This window comes from Gossypium arboreum, chromosome 11 (genome assembly GCF_025698485.1).
Source record: "Gossypium arboreum isolate Shixiya-1 chromosome 11, ASM2569848v2, whole genome shotgun sequence".
Lineage (NCBI taxonomy): Eukaryota > Viridiplantae > Streptophyta > Magnoliopsida > Malvales > Malvaceae > Gossypium > Gossypium arboreum.
In genome coordinates, this window is record NC_069080.1 from 137,086,978 (window position 1) to 137,114,828 (window position 27,851).

Genomic DNA, 27,851 nt, shown 5'->3' on the forward strand with positions numbered 1-27,851 from the left:
TCGTTGAAGACAAGGCAATTGAGCAAAGGACGGGAAATGTTTGAAATTACCATCACCTATGGTAATTTTGACGAGATTTGTGAGCAAAGAAATCCAACTTGGAAACTTGGCATCACCCCTCCATCCTCCAATCCAGAGCTCCTTGAGATTAGGATGGGGCTAGAGGTCTTCAAACGACTTATTGTCATCATGACTAGCACCATCAACAAAAGGACGACTCCATTCTAAAATCAAATATCCTAAATGTTGCTTCTCTTTCAAATTAGCAGCCTTAAACTTCTCTTTTGCATTTTTTACGAATCCCAAATTTTCTATTCTAAGCTATCCCCTTAAGTTGTTAAGGAGTCTCAATTCACTTAGATCTGCACCGCCATGGGACCCATCTTTATCCACTACAAACGCGCTTAACGTCTCAAGTGAAGTCAGCTTCCCTATTCCACGTGGCAATGAGTTAAACCAAAACAATCACAACACGCAAGATGGGTAAGATTCACCAATTTTTCAATCTTCTTTGGCAATTCTTGAAGCCTAAAACACATATCAAGTTTCAGCGCTAGCAAATTCTGAATCTTGCAAATACTCTTTGGGAGAATCTTAAGATCAGTATTGCTAGAAAAAAAATATACTTATTTTAAATGACATTTGGAATTTGGAGTGGGAACATTGGGTTAGCTTAAAAAAGTTATTCACGGGTGAGGCTAAAAGGAGTAGGATAATAGTAACTACTCACTCTCCGAGGGTACCAAAAGTTACTAGTAAATGTCAACCCCACATTTTGAAAGGTTTGTTTGATGATTATGCTTGGTTTTTGTTCAAAGAGATAGCATTTGAGCAAAGATTTGCAGATTCAACAAATACAACCTTTTTGGAAATAGGAAAGCAGATTTTTTATAATCGGTACATTTATCTTTTTCTAAAGATAACGTACTTCAGTTTTGGATTGCAAAAAGTTTCATAAAGCACTCACATTTGAGTCAATTTCTTGAAGTGATTGGGCTTGGATATTTTAAAGATAAATGTGTTATTTCTTAAGTTGGCACGTACTATGTAACAAGGAAAATAAAGAGCACAATCAAGATGTTTACGTAATTCGGAATTTATCCTACCTCTGCGGGGCTTTGCCCAAAGATGAATTACACTATGAATTTCATGGTACAAATAAATAGTTTAAGCTTAACACCTCAAACACTTGATGCAATCTCACTTTTGTACAATCAAGTAAATTCTATGCAAGTGAAAATCAACATTCAACACTCAATAATAGTTCCTATGAACATGTGTGCTTCTTTAAATTCACACATCACCCATAAAATAAATCAAGCTCTTCATAAGCTCCATGTAAAGTGGAATAATAAATTTTCACTTGAACGACTCTTCCAAAAGCAACAATGAACCTGAAAATTATAAATGATAACATAGAATATGTTACAAATCTCATTATTTATTTACACCTCAAAAAAAGAGATTTAATTATTTTTTATCAACCTTATATTTGCACATATGTGTGTTAAGTATAACGATGTTGATATATAAATAATCAAACATTTTATCAACTTCAACCTTACCACCAAATATTCTGAAGTATCTTCCTTTTTCCCTGTTTGGACCTTCAATAATAAATTTGGCTGAAATTCCAAACAGCTAAAAGAGTGTCCTGCATCAATGAATATCGTGAATTTGAATGCCTCCAAGAACCTGCCAATAGCATAGCTACCATCTAAGATGGTAACCAGTTGGCATATATTAAGAGAATACATAAATATATATAAACATATGATAGGTAAGTGCTTAAAAGAAAGCAGAGCATATAGTACAACCATTTTGAAGGCCTCATAGGCCTCACTCTCCACATCAATGATTTTTTAGAATTAAATTATTAGAAGCAATTGTCAAGTTATTATTATGATTTAAAAGTAAAAAGCAAATAGGTAAATTAGCACCTCTTTTTATGCATATAAAATGATTGAAGTTCACAAATGCCTTTCTCCAATGCCTTACTACTGCACAAATCATCAAAAATATTATGAAAGATGATAAGTAAAAAGTAGGATTAAAACAAAGGGATTTCAAATGAATAATATTTTAACAAGGAAATTAACAGTATCCAACTTCAATGAAAAATGGCATCACACCCCTCACTTGGAGATTCTATATACCACTCTTTTTTTCCTTCAAAAAAAGATATGGTCATCAAAATAAATAAATAACAAGGACGGACCAACCTCATTATACAACCGAATCTTGGGGATGTGAGCAATCTTATGCCAATCAGCGCCACTGTCCTCCCGACATCTTTCCTCCAACCAAGGAACTTCTGTTATTTGTAAATACTCCAAACTGGTTAGGCAACGCATCTCGTCCGGAAGCGATGTTAAATTGGGCAAATCAGTGAGACGAAGCACTCGCAGATTTGTTAGATGTTGAAGCCCACGGGGGAGAGACACCAGCTTTGGAATATTCAAAATCTCCAAACCAGAGAGATTCTTAAGAGCATCCGAAAGGAGATTGAACCACAGGCACAGCAAACTCATCAAATCTGCTCTGATATAAATGCTTCACAAGAGTCTGTTGGGGGAATGATGAGAATTGTTCCGTAGGATATGGACGTAAGTGCCATTTTTCTTGACCAGTTATTACACTAGCCAATCTTTACAAACATCAAATATATGGACAGTGGTTCATGTCAAAGATTATTTATGAATTTAGGTAATCTGGAATAATTCATTAGAAGCCTTGGTTGCCCCTCTTTAGGAGGGTAAGGTCCAAGATTCAAACACCTTCTTCCCCTAGGACTTCATCTTGCACCAAAATTGATAATTTTTTCTATTAACTTTTCTTGCCCTTGTTTTCAGAATGATGCGGATTATTGGCTTCTATCAGGTGCCGATGTTAGCATTACGGAAATGTGGAAGACAGATTGTATCCTTCTATAAATTTTAGCTAATCTATCTGCTTAACCCCCCAAAGGCAGGAAAGATAATCCTTAACTCCTAGAATGACAGGTGTTGAAGGGAGCGGAGTAGATATGCTTCATTCAGACTTTGGAATGGCTGAGGTCGGTACTCCAAGGCCAGAAACTCTACCTTCTGGAATGACCGAAGTGCCATCATCCGATTTTAAATCAACCCGATAGGTAAGATTATTTTTCCTGACCAAATTCTGCAGAACAAATGCCAGCTAGGGGTTATTCCAATTTACTTCAGGGTTGAGCTATTTTTCCTATCCCATGGTTTTAGTTATAGAAACAAAAAGTGTCGGCATCAGAATTCTGGTCTATCTAATCTGGTTATATATGCACATTAACAACATCCTTTTCTTTATCTGAGTTGCTTAACTAGTCATTAGTGTTTTACATATTAAAATTGAAAAAGCAGCCTTACTAAATGTGGATGTGTAAAATTGGTGCATCGTGGTGATAATCATTGGATCAATCTTGTTGTTTGTACGAAATCGGTCCATTGTATATTTGAGGTTGTGACCAATCGCATCTATAAATAATCATATAATTATAGGAATCCAGTTATTTTTCTACTACTATTGCTTCCTTCATTTTTTTCACTTTTTGGTTGAAATTGATCTTTAACTTATTTACAGTTGAGATTTTCATGTTTTGGTTTTGCTAATGTTAGCGGAATTCGGTTTAATTATTGGTTAGCCAAGCTTGGGCTATTGAGTAAGCCGAATTTAAATACCTTAATGTCCGACTTAGAGTGGTTTGTAAGTTTGCATTAAGGGTTTTTCTTTTTTGAACTAATATTGAAAATACCAATTGAAATCCTAACTTAAGACAAATAGTTTTTTAGGTTTAGTCAAGGTTGCTTTAACCAGACCAGGATCCCGGTTCGGAGAAGGGCATTGAATCGATTGACCCAAGAATCGGAATGGATGATTGTATTGGGCGAAAAATTGGTTGAACCTGGCAGTTGAATCAGGTTTTTATTTTTTATGAATATTTTAATGATTTATTTAATTGCAGCGATTGAACCAATGAATCGGTGGCCTGATCAGTTTTACTATTGGTCCGGCTTCGAAAACCTTGGATTTTTTAGAATCATGTTCATCTTTTGCTAGGCAAAGAAGCCCAAGTTGATTTTTATCTTGAATTGAGTTATGTTTTGAAAGTATTACTTGATCAAGTTGGAATTGAGATTTGAGGTGTAAACACTAATGGGAATGTGAATTTGTTACTATTACAGATGATGATGAGAATGCCCAATGTTTGGCCCTTTCTTAAACTTGGAATCAAAAAGCATAGACGACGGATTTGTGTTTGGCCACCATTTGTGCACAAAATATGGAGTTAAGTTTTTAGTAACAATAAGTGTTTCTTCTACATTTGGACACTGCTCAGTCTATACGAGATCAATTTTATCATACTGTATATTGATATTTATAGTTTGCAGGTTCATTGTTGCTATATAGATGGAACTGATGGGCTAGAATCCTCCTAGGAGACTTTGATTTCTTTAGCTCACCAAGAAACACCCCTGCCATTGCCCATCTCCTTCCTTTCTTTCGAGGATTGCACTATCTCGTCGCATCAAGATTCTAAACGAAAAGCCTTGTGTTTTGTTTAAACGACAAGAACAAATTACAAGCTGTTATTCAACTTACAATTTGATGTGTGCCAACATAAGCATCAACACACAAGTCATATACGGCCAGAAAATCGACATCTTTTGGAAAAGTCCTAATCCAAGCATCATAATTGAACATGGCCTTGGAATATTGTCTAAAAAAATTGTTGTCTTATAATCAATTGTGCATCCCTTCATTTGAATATTGTTTGGAACACTAAAAAACATAAATGTGTTTTTCCTGCGTTGGGACGGATTATGCAATGGAACACTAAAAAAAACATAAATGTGTTTTTTTTCTGAGTTGGGACGTATTATGTAATAAGAAAAATAAAGAGCACAATCAAGATGTTTACGTAGTTCGGAATTTGTCCTACGTCTGCGGGGCTTTGCCTATAGATGAATCCACTATGAACTTAACAGTACAAAGAAATGATTTAAGCTTAACCCCTCAAACACTTAGATGCAATCTCACTTTTGTACAATTAAGTAAATTCTCTCCTAAATCATTTTAGCTATGGAAGTGAAAATCAACATTTAACACTCAGATGGTGTTCCTACTATGGATCAAGCCCTTAATAAGCTCTGTGTAAAGTGGAATAATAAATTTTTAAATGCAATATGTCTGGCAATTGTCATGCTTGAACAACGACTCATCCAAAAACAACAATGAACCTGAAAATTATAAATGCCAACATAGAATATGTTACAAATCCCACTATTATCAGCCTTATATTTGCACATATTTGTGTTTAGTATAATTCTGTTCATATATAAATAATGAAACATTTTATCAACTTCAACCTCACCACCAAATATTCTGAAGCATCTTCCTTTTTTTTCCTGTTGGACCTTCAATAACAAATTTGGCTGGAATTCCAAACAGCTAAAAGAGTGCCCTGCATCAATGAATATTGTAATTTGAATGCCTCCAATAGCATAGGTAAGTGCTTAAACGAACAAAGCAGAGCATATAGTACAACCATTTTGAAGGCCTCATAGGCCTCTCTCTCCACATCAATTATTTTTTAGAATTAAATTATTAGAAGCAATTGTCAAGTTATTATTATGATTTAAAAGTAAAAAGCAATTAGATAAATTAGCACCTCTTTTTATGCATATAAAATGATTGAAGTTAACAAATGCCTTTCTCCAATGCCTTACTGCACAAATCAGCAAAAATATTATGAAAGATGATAAGTAAAAAGTAGGATTAAAACAAAGGGATTTCAAATGAATAATATTTTAACAAGGAAATTAACAGTATCCAACTTCAATGAAAAATGGCATCACACCCCTCACTTGGAGATTCTATATACCACTCTTTTTTTCCTTCAAAAAAAGATATGGTCATCAAAATAAATAAATAACAAGGACGGACCAACCTCATTATACAACCGAATCTTGGGGATGTGAGCAATCTTATGCCAATCAGCGCCAATGTCCTTCCGACATCTTTCTTCCAACTGAGGAACTCTTTCTATATGTAAAACTTCCAAATTGGTTAGGCAACGCATCTCGTCCGGAAGCGATGTTAAATTGGGTAAATCAATGAGATAGAGCTCTTGCAGATTTGTTAGATGTTGAAGCCACTCCGGAAGATGCCGACACTCTGGAATATTTACCAGCCATAGATTGCGTAGGCTTGTATGATCTTGGAATATTTGGATGCCAGCTGCAGATAACTCCAGCTCCTTGCAGTCCCATACTAAAAAGTCTTCAAGTGAAGTGAGATGTTGGAACACAGGAAAGAGTGACCTCAGTCCATGGCATTGAAGAATTCGTAATGTTTTCAATTGAACAAGATGTCGAAGCCAAGTGGGGAGAGACACCAGCTTTGGAATATTATCAATCTCCATACAAGAGAGATTCTTAAGGGGTTCCCATTGTAATCTCTCTAAATCAACCTCCTTGCAAGCCCTTATTTCTAAAGTTTTAAGCCCAGTGAGATGTTGCAGGCACTCATCTAGCGTGTGAGTGTCCAATCCCTCAATGTTTTCTACATGGAAAGATTTCAATTTGTAGAGAGGAAGAGAAGAGGTTGAACTTGATGGGGTCGTGCTAATGATGTTCATCTTCATGGTCTGCTTTAACGGCTTTGAACTCGTATTCCCCAATTGTAGGCAACCATCGAGTGAAGGATACAACGGCATTGAAGTCAAAGGGCAATTTAAAATTGCTAAAGAGGAAAGACAAGGAAATGCCACGGTTGATGTTCCCATAACTGTTGTGTCGTCCTCCTTGGAATCATCATCGATTGGTTTTGTCATCCTCCACCAACTCTTCATATTCGGGCAGTACAGGAGCGTAAGATGCTTAAGCGACGGGAAGAATAATTGTGGCTCTCCTTGACTTCCTTTTGGGTTATTATCATCCATGTACTCCAGCTTAGTACAATTAGATATCTTCAGCCCTTTAAGAGAAGGCAATTGAGCAAAGGACGGGAGACGTTTGAAATTACCATCATTTATGGTAATTTCGACGAGATTTGTGAGCAAAGAAATCCAACTTGGAAACTTGGCATCACCCCTCCATCCTCCAATACAGAGCTCCTTCAAATTAGGATGGGGCTGGAGGTCTTCAAGTGACTTTTTGTCATCATGACCAGCACATACAAAAGGACTACTCCATTCTAAAACCAAAGATCTCAAATGTTGCTTCTCTTTCAAATTAGCAGCCTTAAACTTCTCTTTTGCATTTTTTACGAATCCCAAATTTGATATTCTAAGCCCTCCCCTTAAGTTGCTAAGCAGTCTCAATTCACTTAGATCTGCACCACCATGGGACCCATCTTTATCCACTACAAACGCGCTTAACGTCTCAAGTGAAGTCAGCTTCCCTATTCCACGTGGCGTATGAGTTAAAGCATCACAATGAAAACACGCAAGATGGGTAAGATTCACCAATTTTTCAATCTTCTTTGGCAGTTCTTGAAGCCCAAAACAACCATCAAGTTTCAGCGCTAGCAAATTCTGAATCTTGCAAATACTCTTTGGGAGAATCTTAAGATCGCAATTCCAAGAAAGATCAAGGTACCTCAAATGTTTCAACTTGTAAATGGAGGGTGAAATTGTCTTAAAATTTAGAACATTCAATTCCAATACACGTAAATATCTATAATTTGCAATTATAAAATCCCAAGTTTCTTCGCTCAAATTTAGAGTTTCTATGCATGGAGACCGTAACAAAGTTCGTAACTTTTTTCCCTTAAACAAAGGAATTAATGAAGGATTAATTGATATGTGGCGACACTTTTCACCAACATCACTTGCAATTTTATTTGAATCTATAATACTACTCTCCATCCCTGCTACTGATTCAACTAGATCATGCATTAAATCATGCATTTTACATCTCATTTCTTCCATCAAGTCTCCTTCTACCTCTTGAAAGAAACTTCTATCAACTAAATCTTTAAAACACTCAAACCCAATCTCCTCAAGAGATTGACTTGAATTCAATTGCTTTACGAAACCTTGTGCAATCCAAAATTGAACAAGAGTCTGTACATCAATTTCATGATCTTTTGGATACAGTCGACAATAAGCAAAGCAATGCTTCAAATGGGATGGGAGATGATCATAACTCAACTTAAGTGTAGGTAGAATATCTCCTTCAATTTGTGATATTTTAACAAGTTCATTTTCTTTGAAAGAATGCCACTCATTTACAGTTTTTTTCAAAGATAATGTACCAGCTATCGTCCTTATGGCTAAGGGAACCCCACCACACCTTTCTGAAATCTGTTTCCCTACTTCCACAAAGGCTGAACTTGTTGAGTCTACATATCCTTGATCAAATGCTATCCTTTTGAACAGAGACCAAGCATCATCATCAGACAAGCCTTTCAGTTTCAAAACATGAGATTGACATTTATTAGTAATCTCCGCTACTCTTAGAGATCGAGTAGTTACTATTATCCTACTCCCTTTAGCCCCACCCATCAATAACTTCTTTAGACTAGACCACCTTCCTGGGTCCTCATTCCAAATGTCATCCAATACAAGCAAATACTTTTTCCCATCAATTTTATCTCGAAGTTGTTTTTGCAATTGATCCATTTCAAGATTTTGATCAGGCGCTTTATTAGCCACAGATTTGATAATGTTTGCTACAATAACTTTCACATCAAAATCATCCGAAACACACGCAAACATCGTTAACTCAAAATGATTTTTGACCCTTTCATGGTTATAGACAAGTTGAGCCAAAGCAGTCTTCCCTAACCCTCCAAACCCCACAATTGGAATGATATAAACATTTTCTTCACTTTCAAACTCTAACACGAGTTTTAGAAGAGCTGCTTTATCATCATCCCTCCCTATTATTTCATCTTCACGCTCAAAAGAGTGCGTTTGCTGCCTCTTTTTAGTCATGAAAGAGGTTTCCACGGGACGATCACGTGGAATGAAGCGAAAAGTGTTAGCCTCACTTTCAATTGAAGCTAATCTCGCTTTAATGGCCTTAATTTTCGGACCCATCTTGAAACCATAAGCAAACTGGTTTGAGCTTGAGAAGAAAAGGCGTACCTCTTTCGTCAGCTTGTTCCCACCCATTAGATCTTTCCGCAACGCTTCGGTAGAGAAATCATCGAGCAAGTCGCCAGCATCATAAAGTACATCTTTCAGCTCTTCAAGCCAAACTTTGACGAGATTGTCGGTCACCGATTTCTCTTCTGCGTCAAGAAGCACATCTTTGATTGTACGGACAGTGCGTGCGAGGTCGTCGATGTCATGTTTGAGATTCCAGCACAGTCTGACTTGAGAGAGCGCACGAGAGCTCAACTTAGTAATGAGCTCTGTGGCGATGTCGAAAGCAATTGCTTCGGCCATTGCTGGTTCAAACTGAAATCAAGCAAAGAAGTGTTTGGTTATTGCAAGAGGAGGATTAAAATGAGAATGATTCCGACAAGATGAAACGCGGGTGTGGATCCATACACGCAGAGACTAAAGTATATTTATGGATGTTACCATCCACCCACCAAGTAGTATAATTAAATAAAAAGTAATTTTGATTGGTGGGAAATGGTCCCTCCATGTTTACTGGTTGACACAAATTTCTCAATGGAGACAAAGTTGGGATGATGACACTTGAGGTGCTCTGCACAATGTGGAGCCGTACAAATAATTGAAATTAATGAAAAAGCTATGAAAGAAAAGAGAAAAAAGAGAGAATTCCCATGGAATCCAAGGTGTTTAGATTGAGGCCCATGCATTCAAGTCTTTCTAAAGCTTCTTCCCACGTACTTAGTGTAACTGAGGTTCGGTTCGGTTCTAACTTAAATTGAATATTTTATTTTTGAGTTGAACTTCGGTTGAATATATAAAATAAAAATTCAATAAAACTCACTAGTAATTAGAATCAAATATTATTAAACTCAAATCTAACTAAATTGATAATTTAAACATTATTTAATAATTACTAAATCAAATTTAAAATTTTTTGAATCAAAGTCAATTAACTTACAAATGATTATCATGTCCACCTTTCCCACCTAAGTACTTAGCAAAATTTCCTCTCTATAAAATAATGAAAAAAATAGTATAAATGAAATAGGGTCAAATATTCAGGGATCGAATTTGTACAAATACTTGTTTCTTGAAATCCCGAGTAGAGTCTTGCTCAAGAAACCTGCGTTCCTGAAAAAAATAAAAAAAAGACAGATTTAAGAGTTTCAATCTGAAAAAAATAAAAAATAAAAACAGAATTAAAAATTGAATTGAAATTTCAAAAATTAAAATCAAAATAGTAAAAATAAAGTCGAGAAAAAAATTTCTTATGGAGAATTTCCAGCCCGGCTTTTAAGTGATTGGCTCATACTTTTTGGGAAAAAAGAAATGAAAATAATGGTAATGGAAATTTTATTAAAAAATATAGAAAGAACCAAGGCTAGGTTTTTTGAGAGGGGGGAGTGTTTACAAAAAAAAAGATAAGTGAAATTTGTATCACTCCATCCCTTATTTATAGTACTAGAAAATCTAGTCTATTCCTAATTAAATTTTAAAAGATAAATACAAATAAATAAAGGTAATAAATGATAAATTAAGATAAATGCTAAAATTAAATCTAAATAATAATCCTTAATAATTATCCTAATATAATTAGAATTAAAATAGAGTATTGTGCTATAAAATCTCTTCTTTTGTATTTTTGCCCCAAAAGTCTTCCACACTTTGCATTTTCGGCACCACTTCTCTCCTACTTTGCATGTTGGCCCAATTTATCTTTAAATTCACGATTTTTGCCCTCAAATTTTCTTTTACCTTCAATTTAGTCCCTACAAGAAAAAGAACCATAAATAGCTCAAATTAGTAGGATCATACTCCAAATAAATATATAATTAATACATAAAAATATTTCATTCTATAGTATTATCACTCTTATTATTAATGTTTTTATATTAATGGGTATGTTAAATACATTTGCTATTAATTTTTTATACAATATTAAGAGTGGGGATGGAGGTAATATTGTTTGAATCCGTGTCAAACAGGCATTAACAAGAGTTTTAACCACCATTCCTTACGAGTCAAGACATATTTGTTATTAATAGTAGTAGCATTTTATTTTTCTTTTAAATATACATATATTTATTACGAAAGGGTCGAATCTTTTGATTTGTTTATTATTAGGGAAAAACATTAAATTTATACATGAATTTTGGTTCAATATGTAATTTGATACATAAATTTTGATTTGGTGTAATTATCCACGTGAAACTTGAATTGTGGGTCATATATATATTTATATATATATATACATGAAACTTTAATTTTGATTCAACTGTATACATTTAAAGAAATGCATACATATATCTATTTTGACATTAGATTAATATAATTATTTGTATATACAATATATCAAAATAAAATGTAAGAGGTTGATTTGACAAATCCCAAAACATTCTGTTATAGCTTGCATGGTCATTCTTGACAAGTTGCCTACTAGTGGCGGAGCCTAGTAGAAACTCCTAAAATGGTAAATTTTTAATTTACACTTTTTATAATTTATAAAATTTTAAATTAATAATAAAATTACACTTTGATCCTCCAAAAATTATAAAATTTAATTTAACTCTTTAAAAGTTATAAAGATATACTATTATAAAATTTATAATTTAATTCGGACAAAAAATTAACTCTACCACTATTGCTTACAAAAGAAAAGTTAATTTCATTTTGGACTTAATATTAAGGGTGATTACAAACTGTGAGATACAACGAGAAAGGATTGTATGAAACAAATATATTATCCATTTCCAATAGTTTTATGCCACATCAATATTATTATCTTAAATTTCAGGATTTTAATTTGGATTTGATTTTTTTCAGGATTAAAATGCTGAAATTCAGGATGAAAATGCTGATGTGGCATAAAACTATTGGAAAAGGGATACAGATGACGTAGTATCACTGTTTCATACAATCCTTTCACGAGATACAACATGAAGATTGCTTTCGGTGCTTATATCTATTTAATTATTTTATTACACATAAAATTGTTTATTGTGAGTTGGATGATTTTGGTTTGTTTATTTAGGATATTTTATTTTTAAACATGTTCTTAATTATTTATTTTACATATACATGTATTTTTTTTACAAAGAAAGGACCTGAAGGTCACTACCTCAAATTAAGTTGCATCATAAATTACAATGTTATGGATATCGCTATGATATTCCATCTCAAAAGACAAATTACAACACTTAGAAAGAGCCCAATTACAAAAGAATCGGCTAATTTGTTACAACCACATTTCACTCATTTGACCTCAGCGGAAACAAAAGAATCAAGCATCTTGCGAGCTTCCTTGATGCGGTGATCAAGGATCATTATGTCCTCCTTGTGAAAACTAAAGCGGTTGACAATGCTAGCACAATCTATTTCAAAAATGACATTATCAGCTTTAAGATATTGAGCAAGCCAAAAGCCATCGATGAGGGCATCTAATTCCGCTTTAATAGTGATTTTTTATTCTCATTTTATCGGTATATTTACATTTGAATTCAAATATATATTCTACAATTAGCTTTAATCTCACTGTTACAATACTTAACCTCGCTAAATTACTTGTTTAACATGATTATGGTGAATTTATAGAAAGAACAATCACGAAGCAAGATGCACTTATGCTTAAAGTGTTATTAATGGAAATTTTTTTTATTTTGAAAAATAAAAGTATAATAACTTTTTTGGCTTTCCAATTTTATAAAAGAATTATTTTAGCCCTTCATTTATTTTCCTTCTCTTTTAGTATTTGAATTTACCTTTTTTTTTTTTTGTCAAACCATCCAAAATAGGTGAAAAAGCAAACATTTGTTAATTTTGTTGACATGACATACAGATCGATCACAACGTGTATGTCACGTTAGCAATTAATTATTTTTTAAAAATAAAAATTTTAAAAAATAATTAATTGCTTATGTGGCATATACGTAGCAATCCGCGTGTATGTCACACCAGCAAAATAAAAAAAAGTTAAAATTTTTACCTATTTTGAGGTGATTTGACAAAAATTGCAAGTTTAAGAACTAAAATAAACGAAAAATTAAATGGAGAGTTGAAATAACTTTTTTCTATAAAGTTGGAGGACCAAAAGAATCATTATGACAAAAAATAGTTGTTTTTCTTCTCTCTTTTCTTTTTGGTATTTTTTAGAGCTAAAATTCAAGATGGTGTGGAATAGTTCCTAATCTTATTATTGTTATATATGTTTTCAATCTCATTAGAGCTAATCTCACTGTCCATATAAAGAGAGCCTAAATATAATTTGTTCTGCTTCTTTTAAACATGTTAGTGCTCCTTTGTATGTCATTGCTCCTTTGTAATTGATTCAAATCAAGGTATTTAGACAGTTTATGGAATACAAGTTAAAAAATTACAATTATCCAAAACCGAATCAAATCCTATTCTTTATTTAATTTATAAATAAATTTATTTTTATAATATAAAATAAACAATTTATATTTAAATATAGTGAAAATAAATATATATAATTTTTAAAAATATTACATAAAAGTATTTGATTATTTTATTTACTTAAAAAATTTAAGAAATATCTATAAAAAAAAGACTTTGAAAATTTGTCAAGTGATATTTAAAAGCTGTAAAATAAAATTTATTTTATTAAAATAATTATAAAATCTATAATAAAAATTGAATTAAACTAAATTATAATGAATGGATAAAAAATACAACCGAATTGAACCGATATAACTTGAATTTGATGCAATTGCACCAAACTGGATATAAAAGATTTTCTTAAAAATTTAACCTGCAATGAGATTGTTTTCTCACTATAACCTTCTTTAGGTGTTATATAAGTACATATCATATGATAATTATAAATTTAATTATTTAATTCTTATAAAATTAAAGATATTATAAATTAATATTTATATAATGATATATTAAATACATGTAAATTTATTATCATAAATATATTTTAATTATTATTTAATATAAATAATTTTATTATATTTTATTATTTTCATTTATATAAAATATAGAATTTTGAGTTTATAATAATTTCAAAAATATATAATTTTCATAATCAAATTTTATATGAATTAAATCTAAATAAGTAGATATGTAATAATAAATAAAAATTAATAAAAATATTTATTAATAAATTTATTATTTACCATGATTGCAAATTTAGTATATATTATATTATTTAATGTTAAATATAATCTTTCATTTTACAAATATAATTTAACATCCTTAATAATCAAATTAAGGTGAAAACACCTCTCTGGTCCCTTCAATTTTGATATCAAGCAAATTGGTCCTTCTAAAAAGTTTAGAGCAATTTTATCATTGGTAATTTCGAAATTGAGCAACTAAGGATAATTAATCACAACGCTAATATTTTTGTCATCTGTGCACATTTTTATTGGTATAATAACAACTTTAGCCCTAAAAGTTTACACATTCTGTCAATTTAGTTCTAGTTTAACAAAATCAGATTGCAACATTTACACATTATGTATGAATTGAATTTGTTATTATACTAATCAAAATTATATACGAGTGACAAAAAATATTAACATTATTGTTAATTGTCCTTAGTTCACTTTTGAAATTGATAGGGATTAAATTGCTCCATTTTTTTAGAAGGGCCAATTTGCACAATATTGAATTTAAGAGGGATCGAAGAGATGGTTTTATCCATTTTTAGCCTCACCTCACTACTACAATTGTTATTGAATCCAAATATATATCCAACACTGATTATTATCACATCACTACGGTATTCAATCTCGCTATTACAATAACTAATCTCATCACCAATGTTATTTTTAATTTCACTAGAATTTATCCAATTATACATCTAAAAAAACCATAAACTTATCTAAATACAAATAAAACTATAAAAAACTTATTTAGACATAAATTGAAAAATAAATTTTATTATTTGACACAATAAAAATATAATTACTTGCTTGATTTATACATTTGTCCAAGAGTAATGTAGCCCTTTCAATTTGGTCGATTGAAAGTTATTCATTGATAAGATATTATTATTATTATTTGCTTTGGGCAAACTTAATACAACTTGATTTACTATTTATTAATTAAAATATTTTATTTATATTTAATTATAAAAATATGTAAATATTATAAAATATTAATTTTAATATTAAATGAATAGTGAAATAGAGTCAACTTATAAGGGTTAAAGTATTTAGGAAGTCTCTAAAATATAGACTGACATCAAATTAGTCTCTCGATTATTAAATAGATCAAATATATTATTGTATTATTAAAAAAATCAAATTATATTAAATTATAACTAAATTAACATTTACGGTAACAAATTTAACATTAATGAGTTAACAATTTTCAATACATTTTTATGCAACAAATGTTAACTTTGTTATAATTTGATTTTATTTAGTCCTTTTAATAGTTCATAGACTAAATTAACCATTTAATAATAAAAGGACTAATTTGATGTAGTCCTTTCACCCTTATATATATATTTGAATCTTATTTTGGATGAAATTGAACAGTTGAAAAAGATAAGAGTTCAAAAGGGTAAAAACAAATGAAATTAGCTAATTATATACAAAATGCTTCCCTCCACATTTATCCGAACAAAAGATTCCCTCCCTTTTCCCTCGTTTTCTACTCTCTCTCTAACGTCTAAACTAAAACCCTCACTTTCTCTCTCTTCCCATTCCCCCAATTCCAATTATACCCCCACCTCCTTCCCCTAGAAATCATAAACCTCCATGTCCGGCGGGGCTGGAGCCTCCGATGGTCCCACGCTGCCGTATCAACATCCTCCTACGGCTTCAACAACACCAGCTTCGACGATTCCTCCGGTTGTTCCGCCAATACGTCGTCACCTGGCCTTCGCTTCGACGAAGCCGCCGTTTGTTCATCCCGATGATTATCACAGATTTTCATCTAGTAAGAGTCATGGAATCGTCGCCGATCAAGAAGTTGAAGCAATTGTTGTGAGATCTCCAGTGAGTTCAAAAATTCTCTTTTGAAAATGGTGGCTATCATGTAATTAGTAGTATATTATTTCAATTTCGATGAGAATTGTACTCTCATTTAACGCTTAATGTCATTTGCTTAATTTTTTTCTGTGATCTTTTGATCTGTTCATAAATAGAACTTTTCATGGTGGGTAAGTTTCTTAGGGGATAAATTATCAGTAGCATTATTTGTTTCTGCAGTGATATTGTGATGTCTGTATTTTAATATGTGATTTATTTCCCTTTTTTGATGATATATTTGATGATTAAAGTGCTCGTTTGCTGAACTAAGTTGAAATTTAAGGAATGCTGGCCTCATCCAGTGTCCAAAACTTGATGACTTGAACATTTTGATGCCTTAATTTGAGAAAACTAAGTTTTAGTGCTATCAAATATAATTGCAATTGATAGTATGTTAGTTTTATGTAATATAAATGCTATGGTAAGAGAGGAAGGTTATGTTATGCTACTCCATTCTCGGTTTAAAGCCAACCATTTAATGCTGTGCTCCATATGAAGAAAGCTTGATGGGTGTTAGTCTTTTGATGTTTTGTCTTTGATGGATGTTTGAAAAATGATTCAGTTGATATCCATATTTCCCCCTTATGTATAATATGACTGATAGTTTGTCGGGCAAAATTATGTTCGTATATTATATTCCTTTTTCTTATTGTCTTCAAGTAGTGAAGCATTTCTGATGGTTCTTATGACTAACAGTAAGTTTTCTTATACAAGCTCTCGTACATATGCATCTGTTAAACGTATGCTCTTTTTTATTTTATTTTCTTCAATTCAATTGGTTGTTAACGTAGATATAACCAAGCACAAATACTAAGGGACCTTGTAATTTTGCCTGCCATTGGCACTACTTTGAAATATTGCTGATTTTTCTCAGCAATTAAAAAGGAAAAGCGCAGCAGACAAAAATGAAGTTGAGTCTAGCCAATGGACAAGCAGTCCAGGAGTTACCAGCATATCCAACAGTCCCTTCCAGACACCTGTTTCTGCTAAAGGAGGAAGGATAAATAATAGATCAAAGACCTCAAAAGCCAACAAATCAATGCCTCAAACACCTGTGTCAAATGCTGGTGCGAGACTATTTCCTACTGGTTTAGTCCATAGAAGGAAACTTATGATTCACTCCACAGCTCTATCATCAATACTTCATTGCTTGAATTAAGAGACATGGATTTTGTAGAAGAGGAATCACTGACATTATATATGATAATTGGCAGGTTGTCCATCTCCTCTTACACCTGCTGGCAGCTGCCGGTATGACAGTTCTCTAGGTAATCTTTACTACCCATTCTTTTTTCTTTTAACATGGTCTGTTTTAGCTCCTTAACCTTCTATGGATGGTGAGAACGACAATAATGCAGTCACCATTTTTAGGTCTGTTGACGAAGAAGTTTGTCAATCTGATGAAGCATGCTGAAGATGGTATCCTTGACCTAAATAGGGCTGCAGAAACATTGGAGGTAATGACATACTAGTGAGCTTATGTATGATTGGGTGTTTGTTGAGTATTTTTTAATGTTACTTAAAGGGTTCTTTTGTCCTTTATTTTTCCCTGTAAATGTTGTAACAGGTGCAGAAGAGGAGGATATATGATATAACAAATGTCTTGGAGGGCATTGGTCTTATCGAAAAGAAGTTCAAAAACAGAATACAGTGGAAGTAATTATTGATGATGTTAATCATTTTTCAAGAATTTGATGTCTTAATTTGATTTGTCATTCTGGTTAACCTTTGAAAAATGTGAGACTTATTTGAGGATTAATCAAATTTACTAGGGGTGTTGGTGCTTCAAAGCCAGGAGAAACAGATGGCGATGTCTCTGTAATACAGGTACGTGAAAGTAATGTCAATTTTCTTTTCTTTGACATCCAGCCAACAAACTTTCTTGTTATGGTTCATTAGAATGTTTTCTGTTTCTATTTTTTTTTGGTAATGACTTTCAAGAGAATTTTCAATCCCTGCCGATTGATTGATTTGTGCTGTTTATTTCTCATACCTATGAGCTTAATTTCTATTCTTTAATGCAGGAGGAAATTGAGAACCTTTCCATGGAAGAGAGGAGATTAGATGATCAAATAAGGTTGTGCATGACTTATTCTCTTGTTAAAGTAGCAACTTTTACTAACTTGAACCTGTTTAGGAATGCTGATGCTTCTAAAATATTTCAGAGAAATGCAGGAAAGGTTGAGGGATTTGAGTGAGAATGAGAACAATCAGAAGTAAGATTTTGTTGTCTGCCTTGCACTGTGATCCAATTAATTGAAGTTTAACTGCTAATTGTTTGCAAAAAAATTATACATTTACATATCTTCACACTGTTTCAGGTTGCTTTTTGTGACTGAAGAGGACATCAAGGGTATACCTTGTTTTCAGGTTCGTTTATTTCATGCCTCTAATGCAATGATTTTCTGCATTTGATACTAATCTTCAAGACACCTTGGTTTTGGCAGAATGAAACCCTGATAGCAATTAAAGCTCCACATGGAACAACTCTCGAAGTACCTGATCCTGATGAAGTAAGATGGCATAGAGAAATTTAATGAGTTATTACCATTTTCCACTTTCATGATTTAAACGCATTGTGGTATTGCTCCTATATATTACAGGATGTTGATTATCGACAAAGGAGATACAGGATAATCCTTAGAAGCACAATGGGTCCGATTGATGTTTACCTAGTCAGGTGTTATTCCCTTCTTTACATATTTTAAACCATTTATCCATTCATGTTCTTTTGGAATAAGTCTAATTGATGATAACAAGATAGGTTGTTTTAATGTCTTTCTTTTCTATTGTTGCTTCCTCAGCCAATTTGAGGAGAAGTTTGAAGAGATGAATGGTGTTGAACCACCTCTGAGTTTCCCACTTGCTTCAAGTTCTGGCTCTAATGAAAACCAAGTTGAGTTGGTCAATACAGTGAGCATCCGAAAGGAGATTGAACCGCAGGCTCAGCAAACTCATCAAATCTGCTCTGATATAAATGCTTCACAAGAGTCTGTTGGGGGAATGATGAGAATTGTTCCATCGGATATTGACGTAAGTGCCATTTTTCTTGACCAGTTATTATACTAGCCAAGCTTTACAAACATCAAATATATGGACAGTGGTTCATTTCAAAGATCACTTATGAATTTAGGTAATCTGGAATAATTCATTAGAAGCCTTGGTTACCCCTCTTTAGGAGGGTAAGGTCCAAGATTCAAACACCTTTCTCCCCCTAGGACTTCATCATGTACCAAAATTGATAATTTTGACTAATAACTTTTCTTGCCCTTGTTTTCAGAATGATGCGGATTATTGGCTTCTATCAGATGCCGATGTTAGCATTACAGATATGTGGAAGACAGATTGTATCCTTCTATAAAGTTTAGCTAATCTATCTGCTTAACCCTCCATAGGCAGGAAAATGCACACACAAACTTATTTATACATTCAGAGGTACAACAGGTGAATGTGTGATCCTTAACTCCTAGAATGACAGGTGTTGAATGGAGCGGAGTAGATTTGCTTCATTCAGACTTCGGAATGGCTGAGGTCGGTACCCCAAGGCCAGAAACTCCACCTTCTAGAATGACCGAAGTTCCATCTTCTGATTTTAAATCAAGTCGATAGGCAAGATTATTTTCCTGACCAAATTCTGCAGAACAAATGCCAGCTAGGGGTTATTCCAATTTACTCCAGGGTTGAGCTATTTTTCTATCCCATGGTTTTAGTTATAGAAATAAAAAGTGTCGGTATCAGAATTCTGGTCCATCTAATCTGGTTATATATGCACATTAACATCATCCTTTTCTTGATCTGAGTTGCTTAATTAGTCATTAGTTTTTTACATATCAAAATCGAAAAAGCAGCCTTACTAAATGTAGATGTGTAGAATTGGTGCATCGAGATGATAATCATTGGATCAATCTTGTTGTTTGTACGAATTCGATCCATTGTATATTTGAGGTTGTGACCATGGCATCTATAAATAATCACATGATTATAGGAATCCAGTTATTTTTCTACTTCTATTGCTTCCTTCAAGTTTTTTCACTTTGTGGTTGAATTTAATCTCTAACATATTCATAGTTGAAATTTTCAAGTTTTGTTTTTGCTAATGTTAGTGGAATTTGGTTTAATAATTGGTTAGCCGAGCTTGAGCTATTGAGAAAGCCGAATTTGAATACTTTAATGTCCGACTTAAGAGTGGTTTGTAAGTCTACATTAAGGGGTTTTTTTGAACTAGTATTTGAAAATACCAATTGAAATCCGAACTTGAACACAAATAGTTTTTTAGGTTTAGTCAAGGTTGTTTGAACCGACTAGTTTGGGAATCGGTATGGATCGATTGTACAGGACAAAAACTGGTTGAACTTGGTGGTTAAATCAGATTTTTATTTTTTATTTATTTTTATTCTTAATGATTTATTTAATCAAAACGGTTGGACTGCAGTGACTTGATTAGTTTGATCATCGGTCCAGTTTCAAAAACCTTGGGTTTAGTTTAAGAATCATGTTCATCTTTTGCTAGGTAAACAAATCAGTTGATTTTTATGTCGAATCAAATTTCAAATTTTTTTTTGAAAGTAAACTTGATATGAGTTCGAATTGAGTTTTAAACTTTAAATTTTGATCTATTATTTTCTTTTTACTGGTTGAACTCGGTTGAATTACACCTTTATGAATCTATTCATAAGCAAATATTGTCTTGCTCAACTCCCAGCTACTCCATGACACCCACCGTCAAAGTCCCCGCAAAGCTAACTCTCCTAACCGAAAAACTCCTTCGAACCCCATCTACTGCCTTGTTGCGCTTGACCTTGAGTAGAGGGTGTAAATGAGATATTAGTGTTAAACTCGAGTTTAATTTGAAAAAAAATCAAATTTGACTCGATAATTATTCAGTTGAGTTTAAACGCAAACTATCAATCGAGTCAAATCCAAATTTAGTAGTACTAGACTCAAACAGTTTGTGACTCATATTGATCTTTTCATATTTTTATATTATTAAATTATGTTATTGTTCCTATATATATTATTAATATTAAATTTAATTATTAAGCCCAAGTTTGAGTGCAAAATTAAAAAACGAACATAACTAATTCAAACTTAAAAATAAATATTCGATCGAGTTTAAATTAAATATTAAACTTTGAATTTTTAGCCAAACTCAAACTTAACATTATTTAGGTTTGACTCCGCTAATGATTACACCCTTAACTTTGTGTTCTCCCTCCAAACCACATCTATTTCATGCCCCTCACTCAAAAGATATCATTCTTTTGCTTCATATGTCTAATTATGATTTTAATTCTACTATAATGTTAAAATTAAAATTTAATCCTTTGATTTTATAATATTCTTAACAAATATAAATTAATAACACCATTAATTGCTACCAAAGTGTTGATGTAAAATTTTATTTTTATTTATTATTATTCAATCACATAGATAAAATTAAGTAAAAATCTAGTCAAATTATATTCATTAATTCTCAATCAAATCCCATGCAATTATTTAACACATAAAAAATTAGATTATATCAAATTGAATTAAAATAATTAAAAATAGTAGAATATAGAGGAGCCCTAATAATAATAAAACTTTTATACAAACATAATTAATATTACAAAAGGACCAAAAATAAAAGAAATAATAAATAAATTGAATTTCACACTACCTATTCAAGAAACAAATTCTGTGTTTCTCTTTTTCTTCTATTGAGTTTGCAAATCTGTGTTTTTTTTTTTCTTTTTTACAAAGTGTGTTTGCTTGTTTCAAATTGTTTACAACTGAGCTTGATATGAGCCCTGCTTTGAGTTTCTAGCCTAAAGAAAAGAAAAAAGAAGCCTGTTGGAGCTTGGAGTCACTATCAGGTTCGACTTTTATGATTTTTCCCTCCGGCTATTTTCCGACGGCTCCGCTTGTCCTCGTCGAAGTCCAATTGTAAGTCTTCCAATTTTGTCTACAGAAACCATTGAAGAATTAGAAAATCTCAAACTGCTAATCATTTCAAGCTATACACCATATATATGTAAGCACACCATTGATAAACCATAGTTTTATAAACAATTTAGCTTAGACCTACATGTAGATGTGGATCGAGTTGGATTTAGGTTTGATCAATCAAGCTCGGGTTAAGTTAGGATATTTTGGTCATTTCAGATTACGGGTCATTTCGTTTTCTGGGGTCAATTTTGAGTTCACAATCATTACAGACTTAAATTTTTTTGAATTCTGATCATTTTAGGTTTGGGTTATTATGGGTTTAAGTTGTTTGAGTTGACTTTTATGATCAAATCGAACCAACAAGTCTGAAAAGGGCTTTGAAGATTTACCAGTTTGCCTTGTTGTTTTAACCTGGAAGATTGACCAGACAAGATCTGCCACATTTCGACCCATTTAGTCTGCCCCAAGTCAGTGCAATTTTGCCAATAATACAAAGCAAAATCCCATGCTCTAGCCCTCCATTCTTCCACTTTACGCTCCATTTCTGTTTCATGTCTCGCCATGAATGGCCTCAACAATGTGTCGTACACGTAACTAGTTCCCTTCATCACCAACACCAAATACCTTCTTGGTAAGTTCCAAGTTTTGCAGAAAATGCAAAGGAAAATTCCTTACGTTTTGATTTAGTCAAAACATGACACCATTAATATGCGTTGGCAAATTTTGATAATACATCAACGGTGCTGATAATTAAGCTCGGATATTTAAATAGAAAAACCCGAACGAAATCTCAAATTTTGTCAAAACACGTAAACTTTGCAGCATATCATGAGCTTTTGATATTTACCTTGGTTTTAGGGTACCATAGATAGATTAAGAGTGCCAGCTTCAGCTCATCATAGATAGGTAACCTTGAAAACAGTTAAAATGTAACATCAGTAATCCACACAAAAAATCATATAAAAATAGCCTTATTAATCCATGTTTTCGTATTATATTCGTCTATGGCGTCATAATTTATATATATATATAACAGTTTAGAAGGCTCTGTATACCATGAAAACACTGTGTCACCAATACTCTCAAATACGGTCAAAAGCGCCACCACGATCCTGCAAAAAAAGGTAAAATTGTCATATAATCCTTTCAAATTTTGTGAAATTTCAAACTAACACAACGGTAAAATCGCACTTTGCCCCTTAACTAAAATTTATAGTCCAAACAATTTTCTAGCTTTCCTGATAAAAAAGACAAACAATTTTCTAGCCAAAGTTTGACTAATTCAGAAGCTTAATCACAATTAAATTAAAATGTATTTTATTTGGAAAGACCAGAACCCAAGGTTGAATTACTCAAGATTAGAAGGATCAAAACAATCATAAAGAAACAAATAATAATAAGAATAATACATTGACCAAATGCTGTGCATCAATGATAAAAGGGTTAAAACACTTGGGAGGTCCCTGTATTATAAAAATTAGATCAAATTAATCCCTCTATTATTAAATGGATCAATTTAGTCCATATGCTATTAAAAAGGAACAAATAAGGCCAAACTGTATCATAGCTAACATTTACTATATAAAATATCTTAAAATTTATTTTTTCAATCGTAATTCAATTTCAAATAAAAGATTTCATTTAGTAACCATAAAAACTTTTAAAATATTCACTATGTTAAACAGTATATGTTAACTCTATTCCAACTTGACCTTATTTGATTCATTTTAACAGTATAGTGAATAAATCAATCCATTTTATAGTAGAGTGACTAATTTGATCATTTCTCAATAATAGAGGGACGTCTTAGGCAAATAACTAAAAAAATGCAAGAAAATGTGAAAGGCAAAGACTTGTTTCTATACCAATATTGACACCAAAATCTGAGTTCTTCAATTGAAACCTTGTTCTTCTCCACTGTTTTAAAGCATTCAATAGCTGGAAATCCATATCCAAGAACCAACCTGAAACACCCCAAAATCAACACAAATTACAAATGATCAACAAAAACCCAGAAATCAAAACTAAACTTTAATTATAGTTTAAAAACCAATGAAAATTAAAATAAAACCAAAAAAAAAAGGTGACTTACACAAGCACTCTAGTAATGAATTCACCCAACATTTCTTCTTTCCTTCTTAAAATTTTCCTGGAAAAAAAACCAATAATATTTCATAAAAAAGAAGCCAAACCCAGATTTCCAAACCTGTTGAAACAGATGGTAAGCTAAATAAATAAATAAATGAATGAAGTACCTTGATCTATGGTAGCTTTAAAGTACCCAAAAACACTGCAAAAAGAAAGAATGGAGCAGAAGAAAAAGAGAAACAAATTGACGAAAAAGCAATGATTGTCAAGATTCTTTTGAATGAAAATTTGGGATAAAATTGAAAAAGCTAAAAGAAACTATGGGATTAAATTAAAAATGATGAGATGTATTTGATTCGTGCAAGGAAAATGTGTTTGAGTGACCGACAGAGAAAGAGAAAAAGCAAAGAGTAAGGGGTTTTTCTTTTGGGATGGATGAAACTTGAGATCAAAGGAAAATATGTTTGGCATCATTGTTCATATAAATATAGTTTATATGTTATTATTATCTGTACCTGTTATAATAAATACAAACTATGGGATTCATATTTTTTCTGTTTTTGGGTTAATTGCAATGGGGTCTTGAATTATGGGTCAAATTATAATTTGGTCCTCAAATTTTAGAATGTTTTAATTAAGTTTCAAAATATCAATATTGTATCAATCAGGTCCTTTTATTAGCTTAATCATTAGTTTGGGCATTAAATATTAGTTCAAATTTGATGTGGAGTGTACTAAAACGTGGATCAAATTGCAAACAAGTGTATACCTATTATCTGGATAAGTTAGATCTGACGTGTCAAAAAATAGTTTTACTTGTCAATACATGTATTAAACGTACAAATTTTAATGGTTTGCATCATGTCCAAATCAACATTTAACTACTAAATTGAGGACTAGGCTGACAAAAGGACTTGAATGACAAAATATTGATATATTAAAGATTTTTTAGGATGTTTTAAAGTTTAAGGACCAACATATAATACACAATAATTTTGGGACCTTTGGTGCAAATTAACCTTTTTTAAAATAAAATAAACTCTACTCTAAAACTTTGAAATCAAATTGAAATCTATATACACTTCACATAATGACCCATATTTTGAGTTTTCTGTCAAACTTAAAGATGTTCTAATTAAATCCTCAAAGTATTAGTATTGTATTGGTCAAGCTCTTTTATCAGTATAGGTATTAGCTTGAAAGTTTAATGCTCGTTCAAATATGACATAGAACACATATAACACATGAATTAAATTGTAAACACACATATATATATTTATTGCATGAACAAATTAAATTTATTATGTTTTTTTAAATAATGTCAATCTAAACTTTCAATGAGATAGGTTTACATGTTCAAAATTCAATCTACGTTTTTTAAATATGTTTCAAGTTAGATCTTAACCAATATGGTAACACCCCAGCTCACGAAATGACTTAATTAATACGATATTGATACTTTAAGGACTTAATTAAAATATTTTAAAGTTTAGAAACCAATTTAAAATTTGTGCCATGGTGTGGGGATATTGTAAAATTAACCCTTTTGAAATTAATCTAGAAGCTGAAAATTAGCGTGCTCACTACGTTATATTTTATATTTCGCGTGGAATATACCATTTATGCCACTTTTGCCCTCATTTTTAATGTAAATAATTTTTTATAAAAAAACTTATAAAAATTAAAATAGATTTTATAGATTTAAAAAATAAAAATTATTGATGTATCAATACAAATTATAATATAAGATTCTTCATTGAATTACTGCATGAATCAAGTGCCATTCATTCTATTATAAAATATTTGTCACATGATTGGTAAACGATTTCTAAATTCTCTATTATTATTATTATTATTATGATTATTCAAAATAAAAAATCAAATTTATTAATATTCAAATCTTAAATAAATTAAATTCTATTATTAATATAAAAATTAGTATTTGGATGAACAAAATTCCAATTTTATTCAATTTTGTTTTTTCATATAAATATAGAAAATTTTATCAAACTTAAATAAGTTCTAATTTTAAATAATAAACAAACAAATAATTTTCAAAAATGGTAAAATGATTTCGTGTAATGTTAAAAAGTTCACATTTTCCCCATTTTTCTATCTTTTATAAGTTCGGTGCATGTCATACATGTGACAAACTTGTATTTTATTTTAGTATATATATATTTTTATGTCAAATTAATTTTGAGATTTTAATTTATTAAATTAAAAAATATTTGTGAGATCAACTTTCAATTGATAATTACAATCAAAATTGTTGAATTTTTTTGTTTTTATTTATTTAATTATTTAGAAAAATAATATTAATATTATTGTTAATGTGAGAGGATATTGATTCAAGTGCACACTAAAGCGTGTTTATTCTCTTAATTAAAGGTTAAGGTTATAAGTAATTCTAAATATTTGTATAAAAAATTTAACTGATAAACCCGTTCTTTATTCTTAAATCACAATCTTCGTTATTTTATATCTTAAAAGACAAACTTGGAAATTTTAATAATAAAATATTATAATTAAGAGTAATTATTTGATATATAATATGATTGATGTCTCGTTTATTTATATATTTAAATATTTTTAATATTTTATTATATTTATAAGACACATGTCACAATCTTAATCCATTTATAATTTTTCTTTTAATTGTTGCATTTAAGAGAAAAAAAGTGTTATTTCTACGAAATAATTTTTAAAATAGAACTTGAAATTTCATGATCTTAATATGTAAGCATTTGACCATCCAAAATACTTGCTTCTAGATTTTATCAAAACCCTTGGAATATTACAAATGGACATTTTGTAGTTTCCATGATACTTCATGAATCTTGCCATCCTTTTTTCTTTTGGACCACTCAAGGTTGGCTTATTGGTAAAAATCTCGGTATTTTGCGGTAGATTGTACTTCAACTAATTATTAAAAGAATGGGTAAATTAGTTTTTATATATTTTGAAACATGTAATTTAACTCGTCAGTTAAATGATAATGTGAACATGTTGAAAATTATTTTGTTATGGGTAAAGTATAAAAATAATCATCTAACCATGGCTTTCGTTCTATTATGGTCACTCAATTATTAATTTTTTCGATTCAGTCATTATACTTTTCGTAATTAAATATTTTAGTTACTTTGAGCTAATGTGAGTTTTTTTATTAGTCTAGTAACAGAATTAACCATCTAATGTTTACACATTCTATTAATTTGATCCTAAATATAGAAAATTCAATAAATTTAGCCCTCAATGTTTACAAAAAAATTATTTTATTTCTAATTCTAAAAAATTAATAAATTTGGCCTCAATATTTACAAAATCTATCAATTTAGTCCTAACTTTGAAATTTAAAAAAGTAATCATTTTTAGCCTTGTATAACCCATCAACTAACCTATGTGAGATATTAAAATAAGAAAAATAGTACCTTATTTCAAGTCACTTGCAAAGAACTCTAAAAAATTGGGATAAAACACACACGCAAAAATTAAGATCCAAAAGAAAATAAAGGCATTAAAAACGTTATCTATTTGGGTAGTAATACAACCAATTATTCCAGATAAGTTCCAAATCAATTGGTTTAGTCTAGTGTGAAGCCTAAATTATAGTAAAAGAATCTGTTGCAAGTGATGTAAAAGAGGATGCTCTTTTTCTTATTTTAATCTCACATAGGTTAGTTAATGGGTTATAAAGGGCTAAAAATGATTTTTTTAAATATTGTTTTTAATTTTGAGTTAGGACTTAA

General features: G+C 31.3%; 3 protein-coding genes and 2 long non-coding RNA genes across 6 annotated transcripts; 2 read left to right on the top strand and 3 right to left on the bottom strand.

Moving 5' to 3' along the window:
• Positions 1–793: 793 nt before the first annotated feature.
• Positions 794–2,313, bottom strand: LOC108474079 (uncharacterized). Its single transcript, XR_001869854.2, has 4 exons — positions 2,223–2,313; positions 1,941–2,000; positions 1,566–1,654; positions 794–1,394 (listed from the first exon to the last, which is right to left on the bottom strand). It is a non-coding gene; the product is annotated as an uncharacterized LOC108474079 (long non-coding RNA).
• LOC128284402 (uncharacterized) lies at positions 2,008–4,777 on the top strand. The gene is made up of 5 exons (XR_008274835.1): positions 2,008–2,606; positions 2,853–2,919; positions 3,003–3,932; positions 4,197–4,299; positions 4,404–4,777. It is a non-coding gene; the product is annotated as an uncharacterized LOC128284402 (long non-coding RNA).
• Positions 4,778–5,161: 384 nt separating this feature from the next.
• On the bottom strand, positions 5,162–9,659 carry LOC128279212 (disease resistance protein RGA2-like). Of its 2 annotated transcripts, XM_053022407.1 has the most exons (4): positions 5,963–9,659; positions 5,684–5,740; positions 5,387–5,476; positions 5,162–5,252 (listed from the first exon to the last, which is right to left on the bottom strand). In XM_053022407.1, exons 1-2 carry the CDS (start codon positions 9,407–9,409, stop codon positions 5,738–5,740), a joined length of 3,450 nt encoding a protein of 1,149 aa, XP_052878367.1. In that variant the 5' UTR covers positions 9,410–9,659; the 3' UTR covers positions 5,162–5,252; positions 5,387–5,476; positions 5,684–5,737. The 2 variants fall into 2 exon arrangements, with proteins under 2 accessions (XP_052878367.1, XP_017631466.1); XM_017775977.2 differs by having other exon boundaries at positions 5,231–5,476.
• Positions 9,660–15,648: 5,989 nt separating this feature from the next.
• LOC108472472 (transcription factor E2FA-like) lies at positions 15,649–20,090 on the top strand. The gene is made up of 14 exons (XM_017774010.2): positions 15,649–16,053; positions 16,961–17,153; positions 17,301–17,354; positions 17,458–17,543; positions 17,654–17,742; positions 17,859–17,913; positions 18,111–18,163; positions 18,252–18,302; positions 18,408–18,456; positions 18,534–18,599; positions 18,690–18,766; positions 18,891–19,119; positions 19,367–19,433; positions 19,565–20,090. The coding sequence occupies exons 1-14, from the start codon at positions 15,814–15,816 to the stop codon at positions 19,693–19,695; spliced, it is 1,440 nt and encodes a 479-aa protein (XP_017629499.1). The 5' UTR covers positions 15,649–15,813; the 3' UTR covers positions 19,696–20,090.
• Positions 20,091–21,709: 1,619 nt separating this feature from the next.
• Positions 21,710–24,600, bottom strand: LOC108472466 (HVA22-like protein j). The gene is made up of 7 exons (XM_017774003.2): positions 24,270–24,600; positions 24,107–24,163; positions 23,880–23,978; positions 23,070–23,126; positions 22,862–22,925; positions 22,404–22,616; positions 21,710–22,030 (listed from the first exon to the last, which is right to left on the bottom strand). Exons 2-7 carry the CDS (start codon positions 24,136–24,138, stop codon positions 21,938–21,940), a joined length of 558 nt encoding a protein of 185 aa, XP_017629492.1. The 5' UTR covers positions 24,139–24,163; positions 24,270–24,600; the 3' UTR covers positions 21,710–21,937.
• Positions 24,601–27,851: the final 3,251 nt, after the last annotated feature.